We start from the raw sequence: 16,831 nt of genomic DNA on the forward strand, positions 1-16,831 counted from the left end.
GCACGGCCGCCAGAGCCGGGCGCGCCTGAGCTCTGGCTGCGGCACCGATGGCGGTGCAGGCAGGCCCGGTCACACGCGTAACAGCCGCGACTAATTCAGGTCACGAATTGACAGAATCGCAGAATGGGTAAGGCTGAGTGGTCCAACCTCCCTGCTCAAGCAGGGTCATCCCAGAACACATCTCACAGGTCTGCGTCCAGACAGTTCTCGAATATCTCCAGCGAGGGAGACTCCGCAACCTCTCTGGACAACCTGTTCCAGTGCGTGGTCACCCACAGTAAAGAAGTTCTTCCTCATATTCAGGTGGAACTTCCTGTGCATCAGTTTCTGCCCGTTGCCTCTTGCCCTATTGCTTAGTTGAGATGACCATTCTACCGCTGAGAAGAACTGGCTCCATCCTCTCGACACGCCTCCCACGGATGTTTATCCACCCTCGGGAGCCGAGCGCGGAGCTCACAGCCGGGCAGCGCCTCCACGCGCAGCCCAGGGCGGGGGCGGGGCCCAGGGCGGGGCGCGGCGGCCGCCCGGACCACGTGACTCCGCCCCTCCCCCCCGCGCTCCTGGGTCATATGCCGGGGGCGGGGCGAGCCCGCGCGCTGCTGCTCCGGCTCCGCGGCTGCTCCGCGCCTGTGGCGGCCCCGACCCGCCCGGCCCCGCCATGTCCCCCGCCGTGCTGCTTCGGGCGCTGCCGCTGGCCGTGCTGCTGCTGCTCAGCCCGGCGCGGGCGGCCCGGCAGGCGCGGAGGCCCAACGTGGTGCTTATCCTCACCGACGACCAGGATGTCTGCCTGGGCGGCATGGTAACCCTGCGGCGGGGGGCGCGGGGCTGGCGGCAGCGCGGCGAGAGGGGGGCTCGCCGCCCGCCCGGGTCGCGTACCTGGCTGCCGGAGGGCGCGGTGTGGGGCGCGGGTCGCTCCGGCCGCGGGGGTCGGCGCGCTGGGCCCAGCCCGTAGCCGGGCAGGGGCTCACTGCGGCCTCAGGCCAGGCAGCCCCGCTAAAGGAGCGTCACGGTGGGGCTTCCGCGGGTGGGATGAGTCGCTCTGCGGAGCCGCTAGGGCCTCTAGAGCTGCCGCTGCAGATACCCCTGGAAACCCCCCGCACTTGTGCTCGCTTGGGCCGGCTTGTGCAATCGCTGTGGCCACGCCAGGCCCTAGCGAGAAAGAAAGGGCACTTTTAGTGTCCTGCCGGGGTGGTGCGTAAAGACTGTGGTGATGGGCTTTTTTCCAGGCAGCCTGCTTCAAGTCCCCTGCTTTACCTGGCATCCTTACATTTTTAGCTGATACATTTTTGGTGTTTTCCTTTCAGACCCCCCTTAAGAAGACTAATGCTCTCATTGCGCAGATGGGAATAACCTTCGTAAATTCCGTAAGTGTTTGCCTTAACGCTCTGAACTTCTGAGGTGTGTGCATTTATGTATTTTGTATCTTAGGTCATCTGAGATCTCAAAAGATGGTAATAGTTTTATGAAGCCTGTATATATGGATGTAGGCTTTTTAAAATTAAATCGCTACCTACTTTTAGGTCTCAGAATGAATATAACTTAAGATCATGTTCAAAATCTGTAAAGTTTCACTTTCTGAAAGCACTTCCTTAATCTGTAAAGTAAAACTGCGTAGTCTGAATATTCATGTTATAAACTGAGAAGCATTAAAAGAAGCTGCTCAAAACTTTCATCAGCTTCACACACAATGAAAAGTCACTTCAGTCTTTTCATATTCTAATGTATCTCCATGGCTAAAATAATGGAGTGAGTCAATGATCAAATAGTATTTTAGTGGATTCTTGCCCCATCTGAAAACCCTGTCTAGTCTGGTGGTGAGAAGTTGAAGGGCACGTGCTGCAGAGACCTGAAACTGGCTTCATGTGGAGTTTTTCACTAGTGAAAATACTTGGGATGTAATTCTGGGTGTCCAGAAAGAAGTAGGTTTTACTGTTGGTGAACATTTTAATCAACCTGTTAGCTGATATTTGAAAACTATAAATTCTGATGTAAAATTGTTTTACTATGCCACTCTTAAATCTCCTCATTTTGTTTTTCCAGTATGTTCCCAGTGCACTTTGCTGTCCCAGTCGAGCTAGCATTTTAACAGGAAAGTATCCACATAATCATCACGTTGTCAATAACACTCTGGAAGGGAACTGTAGCAGCAAGTTATGGCAGAAGATTCAAGAACCATATACCTTCCCAGCTCTGCTCAAAGCTATGTGTGGTTATCAAACGTTCTTTGCTGGAAAGTACTTAAATGAGGTATTTGGTGCCTTTTTCTTTTTTTCTTTTTGTAGCTTGTTTTAAAAGTTAAGTGTCCACTGAGGCAAATTCATCAGGAGAACAGATATTTTCAGAGCTCTTTTACTACAGTTACCCAACACTTTATTATTGAGTCACTTGTATATGTGTGCTTTAGGGTTTTCATCTTTTTAACTAGGTTGTGGTTTCTAGTAGTTTATAGTAAGATGTAAAATTCAGCACTGAAAGCTTTAACGTTAGGTGTAACTCTTGTGTGATGGAATTGGATTTGGAGGTAGATGAACTACAGGGTTCTTAACAGCATGTTTTCTTTGCATTTCATGATGGAAAATGTTGGAGTGTGGAAAATAGAATGTGAGTTTTCATAGCCAAGCATGAATTTGTGTCTGCTGATGTTCCTGAGGCATCAAGGGGAAGGGAAACTTAGCTGGCTTCCTCTGAGCATCCCTTGACTCAGCAGACTCTCTCGTGCCTGCAGTTGGGCAAGCCACGTAGATGGGAGAGGGCAGCCCTGAGAAAACCCGTTGTGTTGCTCTAAGGCACTCTCTGTTTTGAGTTTGGCACTGACTCAGCAGCTACTTTCCCTTTTTTGCTGTCTTAAAGGCCAGTTGTTGTAGATTATTTGGCAGTGAGGTGGCAAGAGGCTAGCATTACTTGAAGTTCCTACCCCGGTTGGGGGAGGATGAAGGAAGCTGTTGGTCTATGTGGAATTCTCTTTAGTATCTTGTGAACTGTTATCACAAAGCCTACAAGTGTCTTGTCACATGGATGTTTAGATCACCTCTCATTTCCTGATGATGTACACACTATGTTCTTGAGGATCTCTGCATATTTTCACATGCAGAATAGAGCAGGGAATAATATTTGAATTTTACTGATGATTGCCAAGCTTTCAATTACTGTCTAGTTATTGAACCCTGGTTTCTTTAACAGGCCCTACATGTGGTTTTTATATGCATATATGTGGTTTCCCCCATTCTGAAATTGAATTTGGCTTAACATGGTTTCTGAGTAGTGTTGAATAAAGCACATAAATATGAAACATAATGTCTGGCTTTGATTCATCATAATTGAAACTGTGAGTCATGATCTGTCTTTTTTCAGTATGGAGCAGAGGATGCAGGGGGAGTTGGTCATGTCCCTCCTGGATGGAGTTTTTGGTATGCTTTGGTATGTGACTGTTCTTTTTTTTTTTTCTTAACTACATAATTTTGGTTGCTTTGTAATCCAACTCATGTTCTAACCTTGCTGCTTAAGAAAGAGCAGGAAAAAAGCGTCTAACAATTTAATGCAAATTTTCTTCCCCTTTTTCCTTTATTGTACGTCAGATCTGTTGCTTTTACAAATGCTACTCCTACTGAGTGCCTGGAGAAAAAATACCAATTTGTAAAGCCAAAGCAGTGTGAGATAGCACTAAAACCAGTTTTGTTGATGGAGACCACTTCTGAGAATTTTTGCAGTATCCTTGTGGCAAATGCTCATAACCTATTTGACAAATGCTCACAGGCAATTAATTTGGATTATTTCAGGTAATCAATGTACATGTTACTTTGCATAAGTGTCTGTGTCACTTTTCTTTTTCATAGGAGAAAAACTCAAAGTACTACAACTATACTCTCTCAGTAAATGGCAAAGCACGAAGGCATGGTGAGAACTACAGTGTAGATTATCTGACAGATGTACTGGTAAGAAATTTTGCGATGCATGGTGTACAGAAGCTGCTTATGACCAGATAATACTTCATGCTGGGGACTTGGAGAAGGGTGGGATAATTTGTTTGGCTGTATTAGTTCACAAATGGACGATTGTATTGTTGTGATGGTGGGTGGGCATTTATCAGCAAAGCAAGATTCTGAGTGTATTTAGAAATGACAGGATTATGTTTATGAACTGTGGAGAGAAAAGGGATTCCAGCTGAGCCAGTAGCCTCACTGAGGAGTTAATACTGACTGCTGTGCTGCAGGAAGAATGGGTGGGCAGAGATTTAAATTACTTCACAGAAGGAAATGTTTCATTATAATATGCAACTTCTGTAACAGATTAACTGGGCCAAGATTTCAGTAGGAAGCACCATAAACTTCACACCATGTTTTGTTTCTTAGGTATTATGATGTGTTGGTATCTTGTGGTCTCCAACTCCTGCAGGCTGATAACTTGTAGATATTAAAGACTAATCAATCCTTTACAGTATGTGAGGGCAATGTGCAGCTGACCAGGAGAGGTTTTAGTCTCTTTATCCGCATAAACTAAAGAGAGTTTACAAAGATGTCAGATACTTTAAGGAAGGTTGGAAGAGTTACTTTAGCTCTCTTAAGGCCCTGTTTGGCAAGTAGCAGAGGCGGGGAGGGGGAATGTCCCCGTCTGCCAAGGGGGAGTCATAATTTGATGTGTTGTTACAGTGTATAGGTTGGTACTGCAGCACTCAGAAAAATTCTTCTCTAGAGATGTCTCCTCGTGCAGTCTTGTAGTGTTTCATTGAGGAGTTTCATTCCATTAGGTGCTAGAACACAGCTGCTCACTAGCAACAGCACTGATTGATGTTTCTTAGGGTACTGAACAGCTGTCTGATTAAAGTTAGATTTACATTGTCTAAAGCTAGATTGGAATCGATAAGCCAGAAGTGAGACTATTCTATTACTGGCATTGTACTGGGTTTTTTTGATCCTTCAGCAACTTGTAAGCATTTTGTCCAACAGGTCATTGTTGCATAAACTGCTTATTTGTGGTATATTACCTATTGATACATCAGCGTATTATGATTTTCAGTGTGTTGCATTCTATTTTCTTCCTGCAGTTACCAGACATGTATTCAGCATTTCAGAGCCAGTGTTTAATTCACTTGCAGGGCAGTGCACAGGAGTAGATTGCTTATGCAAAGTTCCTGTGTTGCTTGATGTGATCCTCAAGCTTTCTAGTCCTGACTAAGGGCACCTGGGTACTTGAGTCTGGTATTAAGAATCCAAACACCTGAATCTTTTTACTGCAGTTCTCACATGTTGCAGTTTAAGCTCCTAGTGCAATCAAAGTTGACTACCACTATGAATTTCTGAATGGTTCGTATCCTTCCTTAACTCTCCTGTCACATAACTGAAGTTGAGCCCTACTTGCTTAGATGCTAAATTTAGAAGGAAGAGGGAATTCCTGGTATTTTTTCTTTTTCTAGAGAAATAAAAGGATAGCCAAAATGGGGTATACTAATCAGGCAAGAAAAAAATGTTGCAAGATTTGAACACTGAAGAGCTCATCTGCAAGTAATACCTTTGAGGCCTTAACTTAAAGGCTGGCCTAGGGGAGGTGCAATGGAACTCGCCACTTGTAATTGTGTATAGGCTGAAATGAAAATGAAAGTGCAGTGAAGTGGTGTGAGCGAGTCCATTTTGGCACTGCTCTTCGCCAGACCTTGTCTTCACCCCTTGTAATCTTGCAGCTTGCTGTAGAATGAGCATAGGCTATAAACAGTGAGGCTTAATTTTTTTTTAGAACTATTGCTATTTCTGAAGAAAGTTGAAGCTTGTAAACTGAGGTCTGTGAGACAGGAGACGGCATGTGAAAGTCTCAGACTTGGCCTATGTTGAAGAAAGCTCTGATTTTACTTGATGAAACCAGAGTATAGATGGATTTTGTTGGTGCTTGGAACAGGCACAAACATCTGATGAGCTTTCCAGGCCTAATTAATGCAAAGGTCTGAAGTAGAATGTTTTTTGGAGATGTGGGAAAAATTATTTGTTTAACATGAGTACTTGGGATTATTATCAGGAGCTGCTGTTCTAGACATTTGTAGATGAGCAAGCAGTAAGTTTTTGAAATAGTTTAAATGTTCACAGTATTACTAAACTCTAAGTAAGTTATGAATGTCTAGTTTGGGTTTGTCAAATACTTGCTGGTTTCCTTTGAAGCATGACTTTTCTTCTCCAACAACACTGTTCACAGGCCAACATGTCATTGGACTTCTTGGAGTACAAATCTAATTTTGAACCATTCTTTATGATGATCGCAACCCCAGCACCGCACTCCCCTTGGACACCTGCTCCACAGTATACAAAGAGCTTTCAGAATGTCAGTGCACCAAGAAACAGCAATTTTAATATTCATGGCAAGGTAAGCTAACTAGCAAGAACCTGAATAGGTTATTCTAGTTTGTGAGAGCAGAAGGCAGTGGCCCTGACTTGCATGTTAGGTTTAAACAGTGATTAGAATAGACGAGTACTATGGCTACTGGTTGTTTAATCATGTTAAATTGGTCTGTCAGGGTCAGATAAGTTCATTGTGACTTTGAGATATTTGCATACTAATGTCTTGTAAAGAAAAACAACAGAGTGGCAGAAGTGATATGGTAGTACAATGGAATTATGATGGATAAAGATAAAAAGTGAATTCTGTGTTCCATTTCTAGGCTCTTCTGAAGCTCTTAAAAATTTCTTATAATTGCTCTCAGTATGTTCAGGGGAACACATAGGTAGTGTGCTACTCAAAGGTTTGGGTGAAGAATGGCAAGAACCCTGTCTTCCTGCATACATCTGTTTGTGGATGGGCAGTCCATTCCTTGAGCTTGTGGCAAAGCTGCCCCAAGGTGAAAACCATGTCAGACTAATCAGAGGCCTCTGGAATCAGGAACCATAGGGCCCAGGGTCACTAAGTACTTTGAGAACTTACCTTTTATTTGCTAAAATAACCTATAACCAGAATTGCTGGGCCTAGTGTTATGAACTCAGACATCCTTGTGACAGGGCAGTACCTTCCACTGCCTGCAAATATAGCCAGATATGGTCTAGCTCAGACTAATCTGCTGCAATTTACTCTGCCAATAAGTGAATTTTACAAGCAGTTAATTTGGTGGAAACTTACAGAAGTTTTGTATTTTTGATCCAAGTAGTTTAAAATATAGAACCCACCGCTGTTCAGTGTTCAGTTATTTCACTTCAAGATTTGCCTCTAATCTTAAGACTGAGATAACATTGCCTAAATGCCTATCAGGAGCGCAGTCATACCTCGGGTCACTGTGACTCTTATAGTACAGAATGAAACTTGTTTTTAGCTGAGGACTGTAGCTTGCAAAATGACCACATGCTTATCAGTATGATAGACAAACATGAATGAAAGGGGAGAAAAGGGCTGCAGGCAGTAAGAAATACTTTCACCCAACCTTTTTACATTTCAAACTAGGGAGTGGGAATCAGACTGAGGTTTTTTCTTCCATGAAGGGATTCCAGATTTTGTCTTAAGACTCCGTTACTATAAGAGTGCTTTTAAAATAATGATTTAGAAGTAACTTGACCAGTGAAGTCAGCAGCTAGCAAAATATACACTGTGATGTTCCCTTATGTGGTGTAAAAGCTCTGCATATAACTGTATAACACAGAGCAAAATGCTAGACTTAATGTTTGGCAATTAATATCTGTGGATACAGCAGTTTTACTAGAGGAACAGACTAACATTACCTTCCTTCCTAGACACAGCTAATGTGCATTTCTGCAGTGGGCGGTGTTGTGGTCTTGAAGCCTAACTCTTCTTGGAACCTCAGTGTTTTCTAGAGCTTCACTGTTCTCTAGGGCAGGCATGATTCCTGCAGTAGCAGTAAACATGTACGTAGGCTGAGACCCTCACTGATGTTGTAATGCTTGCTTGACAGTCTTGGATTGTATAGCCTCGACTCCTTAATGAATGTCACCTCACTTCCTTATACTGAATGTGGGCAAGGGCTGCTAAGAGGAACCATTTAGGCAGACTCTCCACATGAAAAATAGGAATTAAGCTCTTGTGTACATCACTGGTGAGAGTCTGAGTTTAACTTCTGCTTTGGATTCTCAGCTGTGAATTGTATTAAATGATCAGCAGCTGTCTGGATTCCCAAGCAGAGTTATTAATAGTCCAGATGAGTTTTATCTAAGCTGTTCTGAAAGAGAATTTGATTAAGATATATGTTGGGTATTTCCCTTGAATGTCTTGGTTTTCCTGCAAATTCAGAGCACAGCTGTGTTCTGATTCTGCTGGCAATATATTGTATATTGTCTCGATCTCCTAAAATTTCTCCCAAGAATGGAGCATAGGGAGGCAGCAGGATTGGTGGACTGCTTTGTATGTAAGTGCTGAAAGAGACTTGACAGGGAAGCAGATTTGAGAGCTCTGAGTTAGTGTGAAGTTTATTGAAATCCACAAAGGTGTTTGGGTGCTGTGTGAAGTTTTTGAAACCTCAGAGAAAGGCAGGAAGAACAAAATACTCAAAGAGGAGGATTCTGCTGCACTAGGTGACTTACTTGCCTGAGTTGCCCAACGTGGTTGTGCCTTACAATGCTTCTCTCCTAAGCACACCACCTTTGAAAGGTGGCTGGTGCACAGGTGACATTTCCACCTCCTTTGCTCTCTGAAGAACTTCTGCTGAGCTGAAGATAGGATTTGTGATATATTTCCTCACTTTTTCCTCTCTCATCTCAGATAGACTGTGTTTCTCCAGAGAATTGTACAGCTACTGTAAAAGAGCTGAACAACTGAATTAAAGTAAACTGGACATAGCATTAAGTCTTCATGCCAAAAAGCTTTCCTTCAGTAGTCAAGAGCAGAAAACAGGGGAACTGAGTAATTGCAGGAGATATGAGTCACTTTGTTGTGAGTCCCTAAAGCCTGAGCCCTTCAGTCATTCGCTTGTGACAGGGGGGAAATTGCATAACAAGAGGCTCTACAGAGAGGAGTGACCAGCTAAATACAGGCTCAAGCTGAGGGTGATGAGTGGGGTCATCTCTGACCTACTAAATGAAAAAGCATAAAGCTGCACTGACATGACTTTATTCTTTGTTCTGATCCCCACTAATACTAACCTTCAGGTTGTTCACAACAGACCTTCTCATGTATTTGTAGAGCAGCTGACCCAGCTCAGACTAGTCCTTTGATGTAGGAGTATCACTTTTTATATGAATTACATCATCTCCATTACTTTGGGGGTGTAGGTGAGGAAAGAAAGAAAGGGGCTGTTCTTGGAAGTTGGGGATACATCTAGAAGAACCCATGATGCTGCAGCTAAAGAAATGCTCTTGTTTCAGAGTCAAAATCTAAATAAAATGCTAATGTTCTGCTCCCTTCAGTAGTCTCTAGCCGTGATTTAGACTGCTAAGAATCTGATAGTGACACTGTTACAGGTAGTTGAACTCACCTGTTTATAACTTAAGTGATTCTAATTGCTTTGGGTGCAGGAGCTTTCCCCACCTTGCTACCTGTTGGGATGCTCACCAATATTAGTCCCAAAAGTATCTCACTTTTGACAACCAAGTCCAATCTCACAATGATGCTCAATGCTTCAGATTGTTTTCCTCAGACCTGTCTTAGGCTACCACTTTAATTAGTCTGAGAGAGCTTTCCCTAGATCCTTTCTTCCCTGAACTGCTTTGAAAAGATCCACATATATTTTCTTCTCCTCGTGGCTGAGCATAATGGGGCTGTAATGTATCTTACTCTTGAAACTTAGATTTTGTATAAACCAACAGGGAAAATCAGTCAGGTCAGTTTGATAGCATTGCCTGACTTTTTCACAGGAATCATTTTTGTAATTGCTCTAAGAAAGGTTCAAAACGTCATACTTCTCTTGTACACTAATCTTTGCTGGTTTTTTTTCTTTAGAACAAGCACTGGTTAATTCGACAAGCAAAGACTCCAATGACCAACTCTTCGATACAGTTTCTTGATGATGCTTACAGAAAGCGGTAAGAACTTTTTTGTTGCTTAATTTGTAATGTGTGGAGTTTTTTAAAAAGTTGTAGTAAGTCTGACAATGAATGTCAGATTACCTCTAATAGTTCTCTGGCACTTGTCTCAGAAGACCTTCTGACTTTGTTTACATTTTGCAAATAGACTTGTCATTGGCTTCAGAAATATTGTATTCACAAATGCTGCCATTATTTGTCACAAAAAAGACCAATTGCACTTTGTCTCTCTATTGCTTTTCTTTCAGTGCACAACAGGTTTTCATTAAAAAATGGCCTTACCTTCTCCTGCACTTAATTCCAGATTCTTACGTGATGTACATCAAACATGGTTGATCTGTCTGCCAACTAATCAGATTTATTAATCTTGGCTCTCAGTCTGTACATGAGAATACCTGACTGGCCAGGGGAGGTGCTTGATTCCTTTTTATAAAGGGGATGTGGGAAATGATGTGTACACATGACTTGTTCCCTTTTTTTAATAGAAAGCAAGGGTATTTGTTTATACTGCAGATGTATTTTCTTTAAAAAGTCTTGAAACAAAAACTACCTGAAGTATTGAACTTCATTTTGAGCAGTTACCAGGCATTATCTTGTCACTTTGGAGATGGAAACCCAAGATTTTTCAGGCTCTTGTTTTCTAAAACATGAAGGTAAAATTATGCAACAAGATCTTAAGTTAAGCCAAGAGACAACAGAACCCAAGAATTGAATAGCTGTAGTTAGTTGAGCATTAATCTAGTCTGTGGAGGCTAGTGGAAGCAGTCACTTTTCTCAACAGCAAACCCCATGACAAAGAAAAGAACTGAAATAATGGACCCTGACATTACATGAGTAATACAAAACTGCTGGTACAGTTTTTAAGCAGAAAGGATCCCATAAAGACAACTAAAGTCACACATTTTAATATAAAACTACGTGTAAAGAACTAATAAGTGACCTTGCAGGAGATAACAGACTCTTTGTCACCGTGTTGCTTCAAAGTTTGTCTTCGCTGTTTCCAGATAAGAAGTAATCAGCATTTTGATGTCTTTTGCAGACACTACAGAATAAAATCAACAAGAACTGAGGACAAAGTCTATTTCTATCTTTAATTGCTGCCTTAAAAATCTGGTGTAGTAGTCTATGAAGTTTGTTTTCAGAATTTGTAAGCAAAATAATTCATTTACAGTGCATATACTGTTGACTGGAGGGGATATAAATGCCCTACTTGCAGTCAGGGTTATTCCAATCTAATGTGAAGTACTTTGTTTCTGTATAGGTGGCAAACTCTGCTGTCTGTAGATGACCTGATAGAGAAACTAGTGAAGAAATTAGAAGTGAATGGAGAATTAGACAACACGTACATCTTTTACACATCAGACAATGGCTTCCACACTGGTAAAATTTTCACTGCTTATTGCTTATTTGTAAAAGATCCAGGAATTGCATAACCTTTCACCCTCATGATCACCCCAGAAAATGGGAACAGCAGCAGTGGAAAACTATAGATATGAGAAGTACTGGTTTGAATTGCTAAACAATCTGGAGTTGTAGTGTGGGTTGTTTAGAAATTTTATTGGTTTTTTTGGTTTGGTTGTGGTTTTCAGCATTAATCTCTACCAGTGTATCCTGGTATACATAAAGTTAGGACAGAAATGAAGGAAGGGTCTCTATGTTCTATAGGAAGAGTTGGTATAAGAGGGTTAACCAGTAAAAATCTATCAAAGACCTGTCTGTATCATGTTGTTCAACTAAAAGAACTTAAAGTGCAGTATGTAAGCTGTTAAACTTTTTAAGATATGGCTTATACTTTGAAGTTATCTCTTCTGTCCTCCAATGTGTTCATGTAGTTCAGGTCCAGAACCTCTCTCCTCTAAAAATTTACTGGTTGCAATTATGTGCCCATAGCAGAAGGGGTGGAACTGGATGATCTTTGTAAGGTCCCTTCCAACCCAAACCACTCTATGGTAACACAAGGCTTATAATGTAAAAAAGAAGCCATTTAACTTTTTCTGTCTTCTATTGTTTAGGCCAGTTTTCTCTGCCCATAGACAAACGGCAGCTCTATGAGTTTGATATCAAAGTTCCATTGCTAGTTCGAGGACCAGGGATAAAACCAAATCAGATAAACAAGGTAAGGAAGAAGTGAAATCCCAGTACAGTTTTATTTTTAATGTTGTTTCACAGTTACCACTTTAGCTACTAATTTATTGCCCTGCATATAGATGTATCAATGAAATTAAATACACAGAGTGGTTGAAAGTGCAAAGGCCTCATTATAAAAAGCTGTCTGTTCTTGCTTGAATCAAATTAGGCCATTGCAGGCCACAAAAGCAAATGAATTTTGAACTCACTTTCCAAGTTCCCTACCATTGCTTTTCAATATTACAGGGTCCATTAGCCCATAAAGATGAAATTAGGTAGTGTTTAGATGCACCTAAAATTACGAGTATTTAAGATAGGTTCTGAACTTCTGAAGTTAAGTTCTTCTCACCCTGCAGATGCTTGTTGCAAACATTGATTTGGGTCCCACTATTCTGGATATTGCGGGATATGACTTGAATAAGACCCAGATGGATGGGATGTCACTGTTGCCACTGTTGGTAAGTAGGGACAGGGATAGTAACCGATGATTCTTGCAGGGGTAATTCTTCAAAGTCAGTGTTACTTCCTTTGATAGATTAGGTTGACTCATAATCCAGAATCTTCCTTTGATGTCGTTTTCACATGGGATGCTCATAGCTGAGTGTAAAAAGTAGGCATGCTGTTTAAATGCAGATATATTTTCATAAGCACTACAGCTTCGTGGTCATTTTATAATAGAAAGTTGTGTTGTCCTTTGGCTAGTTCTCACATTTGTAATAATTCCTGGTTTGAAGCCCGTATGTTGTTTCCACCTTGAATTCTCCTTCCCCTTTTCCTTAGCATTTCTCAGCATAGGAATAGGAGAAAAGCAGACTCTTCTTATTAAATCTTTGGTTTGACTCCATTTTCAGTAGAACTGGTGTTTCCTGCCAAACTCTAGAAGAATGCATGTGGTTTTGTAAAGTAAACTTGACCTTTCTAATAGGTGAGCAGAAGCCTATTTAAATAAAGCTGCTTGCAGTTGATCTGTTTAGTTTTAATTAAATTTAGTCTTTAAATAGAAGGCAGCTTATTTGGAAAGTAAGCTTGGAAAGATCATCCAGACTTAAAATGGTGCTTTGCTCTTAAAACCTTGTATCCAAACCTTAAGCTGTTCTTTAGACAGAAGCAGGTAAAAAGCACCTGTTTTAAACTCTGGTGGAATCAAATCTGAAACTCATTGTTTTGCTGCATATGCCTGTGATGGTGCTGTATATTGACTATAAATATTTCCATCTCCCTCTGTCTTTTAAAATGCAGCTACAAGTAGATCAGCTTAAAACCTAGTTGTTTCTTAAAGCTGTTTCTTTTTTTGTTTGGTTGGGTTTTTTTGCCAAGGGTATCTTTTTCCATCTGTTGTGGTAATGTGATACAAATCAAAGGGAAGCAGAGTTGTTACAGGGATCCTGTCTGTAGGATAGTAGTATCTGGCCATGTGGCTCCTACTTGGTATTACTGCATGATACTTTATAAATTGAAGATAAACCCTCACAGGAGGGTGTACTAATATTTTTGGAGTTTAATCCTTGTCTTCCAGTTACACAAGACCTTCTAACCTAAAGCTAATTATTTAAGACTGATACTGCCTGGTAAGCAGTGGGCAGTGTTAGTGTTATTCCAAGCATGGAGAATTTCTTCTGTTTCACAGTACAGTAGATACTAAGTTGTGTTACCCTCTTGTAGAGAGGAGAAAAAAATGTCACATGGAGATCAGACTTCTTGGTGGAGTACCAAGGAGAAGGATACAATGGCAGTGATCCTACCTGTCCTGGCCTAGGACCTGGAGTCACAGTAAGTAAGATCTGTTAATATTACGAAATAGCTGCTGAATTAAACCTGTTTGCTGTGTGGGCTAACCTGGTTCTGAATGTAAGCTCCCAGTGTGTTGGTAAGTAGGAGCCAGCTCTGTAGGTCCTGTGCAGCCTTTGACAACTGGAAGGAGATGTTCAGCTGTGTGGAACTGACATGTGTATGTGACTACTTAGGTCACAACAACCCTTTCAGTGGGAATCTATGGAGCCTCAGGGCTGGAGACTGATGCAGGAAGGTGTGGGCTTAAGTCAAGTGTGTGGCAGTGACATAACATTCTTTCTAAACTTTCAGTAACCTTATTGCACAATTCTTGCTATTATTTTATTTATTTAAGTCACCAGCTACTCTCTAAATCAAAGCAGGTTTGCTTTGCTTTACTAAAGTATCCCATTGGTGCTGTCTTTAGCAGTGTGTTGTGCTGTTCTCTTCTGTGTATGTACCTTCACTTCCTGGAAAAAATGCACTTAATCATGGTGAGTTTAATAACAACAGCAAGGTTTTGCTTAAAATCCCCAGTGCAAATTTGCTTGTGTTAAATTGAGATCTGGGTGTTCATCAGTTAGCTGCAGTTAGGATAAGCTGGTACAGAGTCCAGGATAAGCTCATCTTCTGCCCTGAAGTTTTTGTTTGCTGCTTGCTTCACAGCACTGCTTCCCAGACTGCGTCTGTGAAGATTCCTATAACAACACATATGCTTGTGTGAGGACACTGTCGGCTTCCTGGGATCTGCAGTACTGTGAATTTGATGACCGGGAGGTAAGTCTGTGTCTGACTAGCAGATGTCAGCTGTTCACAGCCGTGTGTCTGTCTGCTCTCTTATCAGTGCTCAAGGTTTCCATGAAGTACTCTGAAAAGCAGACTGGCATTGCTTGCAGGATAAACAGTGAAGTACTTATCTCCTAGTGAGAATGTTTGACCAAAACTGTGGGCTTCTGGGAAGAAGGAAAAAAAAAAAAAAAGGTGTGGGAGGGGAGTGAGGGCTAAACTATGATTATTACCTTCTGGTATCACCTAGTAGCCTCACAGGGAACTGTGCAGGACTGATTTCAGTTCTCTGTCAGCCTAATTGTGGCAGTCTCTTGAACAACAAGTATTTTCTGATAACACAGCAGAGGTACAGTGTTCAACTCTTGTACTTGGGAAGACCTGAAATTCCATGCTGATAATTTCTCATCTATTATTTGCTTGTTTGTCTGGCAAAAATAGCAGTAAATTTACAACTGTGAGAAAGGTCTCTGACCTTATCTTGAGTTTTTTGGGTATAAGGGACATAATGTTCCCCCTTCAGAGGCTGCTCAGGTCTCACTAGGGGAGCACAGGCTGTATGTACAACAGGTGGCATGTTACAGGACTGATCTTTAGTTATGCTTGTTTGCACACAGCTGCTCCAGCAGGGATGTGGGGTTTGAGGCAGTTGGGTCACAGATCTAACAAACTGTGCTGTCAGCAGCTGTGTAGTCACAGCATAAGCAGCAGGTATGCCCAGTAATGTGCACCACACAACGTGTTTTATGGTAGTCTACAGTGAGTAACTTAAGCCAGGGGAGGAAATCCTACAAGATGTTTTTGCAGTTAGATAGTGTGAAAAGCTGTACAGGAAACCAAAATACCAATCAGCAGACCCTGCCCTCTGTTTTTCCCCTTTCTGACAAATTATGATCAAGTTAAACAAGGCTTGTGGATTTCTTTGTAAAAGTAGACTCCAAAGTTGACTCGATAATACACTTCATGTCACTCTGGGATTTTTCTACTAGGCAAAAGTATGGCTGTGGCATTTTTGGGTCACTATGCTTAGCTGAACTAGCTAAAATAAAACCAACAGCATGGGGAAGGTGCAACAATGTGGCTTTCTATAACCTTGCAGTGAACCTTGTAAGAAAAAGGCTGAAGTCTGTCCAGATAAGTCTTTTTTAAAGGTAGACACAACTCAGCCAGTTCTTATCAGTATCATCTGCAGTCAGGCCTCCTCCTCTAGGACAGACAAAACCACAGCTAAATTCTTGAGATACTTTTGACCAGTATTGGTCCCACAGAAGTGTCTAGAGATTTAATGTACCAAAAAACAAATCTGCCCTAAAAATCTTCCAGACAAACCTCAGCTTATGCACACAGAATAAGCTTTTTCTGTTTGAGGCTGTAGCATACTTGTTTTCAGCATATTTTGTATGTGCAGTCAAGACACCTGTCTGGGTCTGACAGCTCTGAGTAGCTGATGAGTACAGAGCGTTGATGTGATGGTCATGAAATTACATATTTTGAGATCCATTAGTGAAAAAACTGCCAGCTTAGCCAAGGCCTCTTACTGTGATCTTACAGTCATAAAACAAGTTTCATTTGTGTGTTGGAAAAGAATCTGCAGTAGCAGGTGAGTACTTCAGGTGAAAGTACAAACTTTTCCAACAAAATTGTGCTATTGCAAAACTTTGCTTTGCTTGCACACTGTCCAGTCTTTGACCACTTAGCTGCATGGCTGAACACAGCTTATGTGTGGGGCTGCTGCAGTGGAGTTCAAAATAACGTTTGAGACTCTGTGCTGCCAATAAAGCATTCTTCTCAAATAATATGACTGTTAATTAGCATTCAGGACTTAATACAGTGCAGGAACTTTCTTCTGCAGGTGTTTGTGGAAGTATATAACTTGACTGCAGATCCACATCAAATCAATAACATTGCTAAAACAATTGATCAAGAAATTCTAGAAAAGATGAACTATCGACTAATGATGCTGCAGTCCTGCTCAGGAGCAACGTGCCGTACACCAGGTGTCTTTGATCCCGGGTAAACAGATCCACTTCATTATTATAACACTTTCAAATATAACTATGTCTTTTTTAAATTAGTCTTTTATAGAGGGCATTTGTGATGGAATATATTGTCATACATACTGTTCTCTAATACAGGTGTTTTCTTGATGCTTCTATTTTTGGTGCTTAATATATATTTTAACTTACCAAGTATAACTTCGATGGTATGAA

At 41.5% G+C, this 16,831-nt stretch overlaps 1 protein-coding gene across 2 annotated transcripts in view; it reads left to right on the plus strand.

Moving 5' to 3' along the window:
* The first annotated feature begins 586 nt into the window (after positions 1-586).
* The window catches only part of GNS (glucosamine (N-acetyl)-6-sulfatase), a 42,828-nt gene continuing 26,583 nt past the window's right edge, over positions 587-16,831 (plus strand). For both annotated transcript variants that reach the window (XR_014226335.1, XM_082279919.1), the window contains exons 1-13: positions 587-799; positions 1,305-1,364; positions 2,041-2,247; positions 3,352-3,417; positions 3,834-3,932; positions 6,178-6,345; positions 9,856-9,938; positions 11,200-11,318; positions 11,951-12,054; positions 12,422-12,523; positions 13,728-13,835; positions 14,502-14,612; positions 16,474-16,634. Coding sequence is in view for 1 of the 2 variants with exons in the window: in XM_082279919.1 (XP_082136045.1) it covers positions 659-799; positions 1,305-1,364; positions 2,041-2,247; positions 3,352-3,417; positions 3,834-3,932; positions 6,178-6,345; positions 9,856-9,938; positions 11,200-11,318; positions 11,951-12,054; positions 12,422-12,523; positions 13,728-13,835; positions 14,502-14,612; positions 16,474-16,634 (1,529 nt within the window). In the remaining variant the exon portion in view is untranslated. The remainder of the gene's footprint in view (positions 800-1,304; positions 1,365-2,040; positions 2,248-3,351; positions 3,418-3,833; positions 3,933-6,177; positions 6,346-9,855; positions 9,939-11,199; positions 11,319-11,950; positions 12,055-12,421; positions 12,524-13,727; positions 13,836-14,501; positions 14,613-16,473; positions 16,635-16,831) is intronic.

Source organism: Coloeus monedula, assembly GCF_965178545.1.
Source record: "Coloeus monedula genome assembly, chromosome: 4".
Lineage (NCBI taxonomy): Eukaryota > Metazoa > Chordata > Aves > Passeriformes > Corvidae > Coloeus > Coloeus monedula.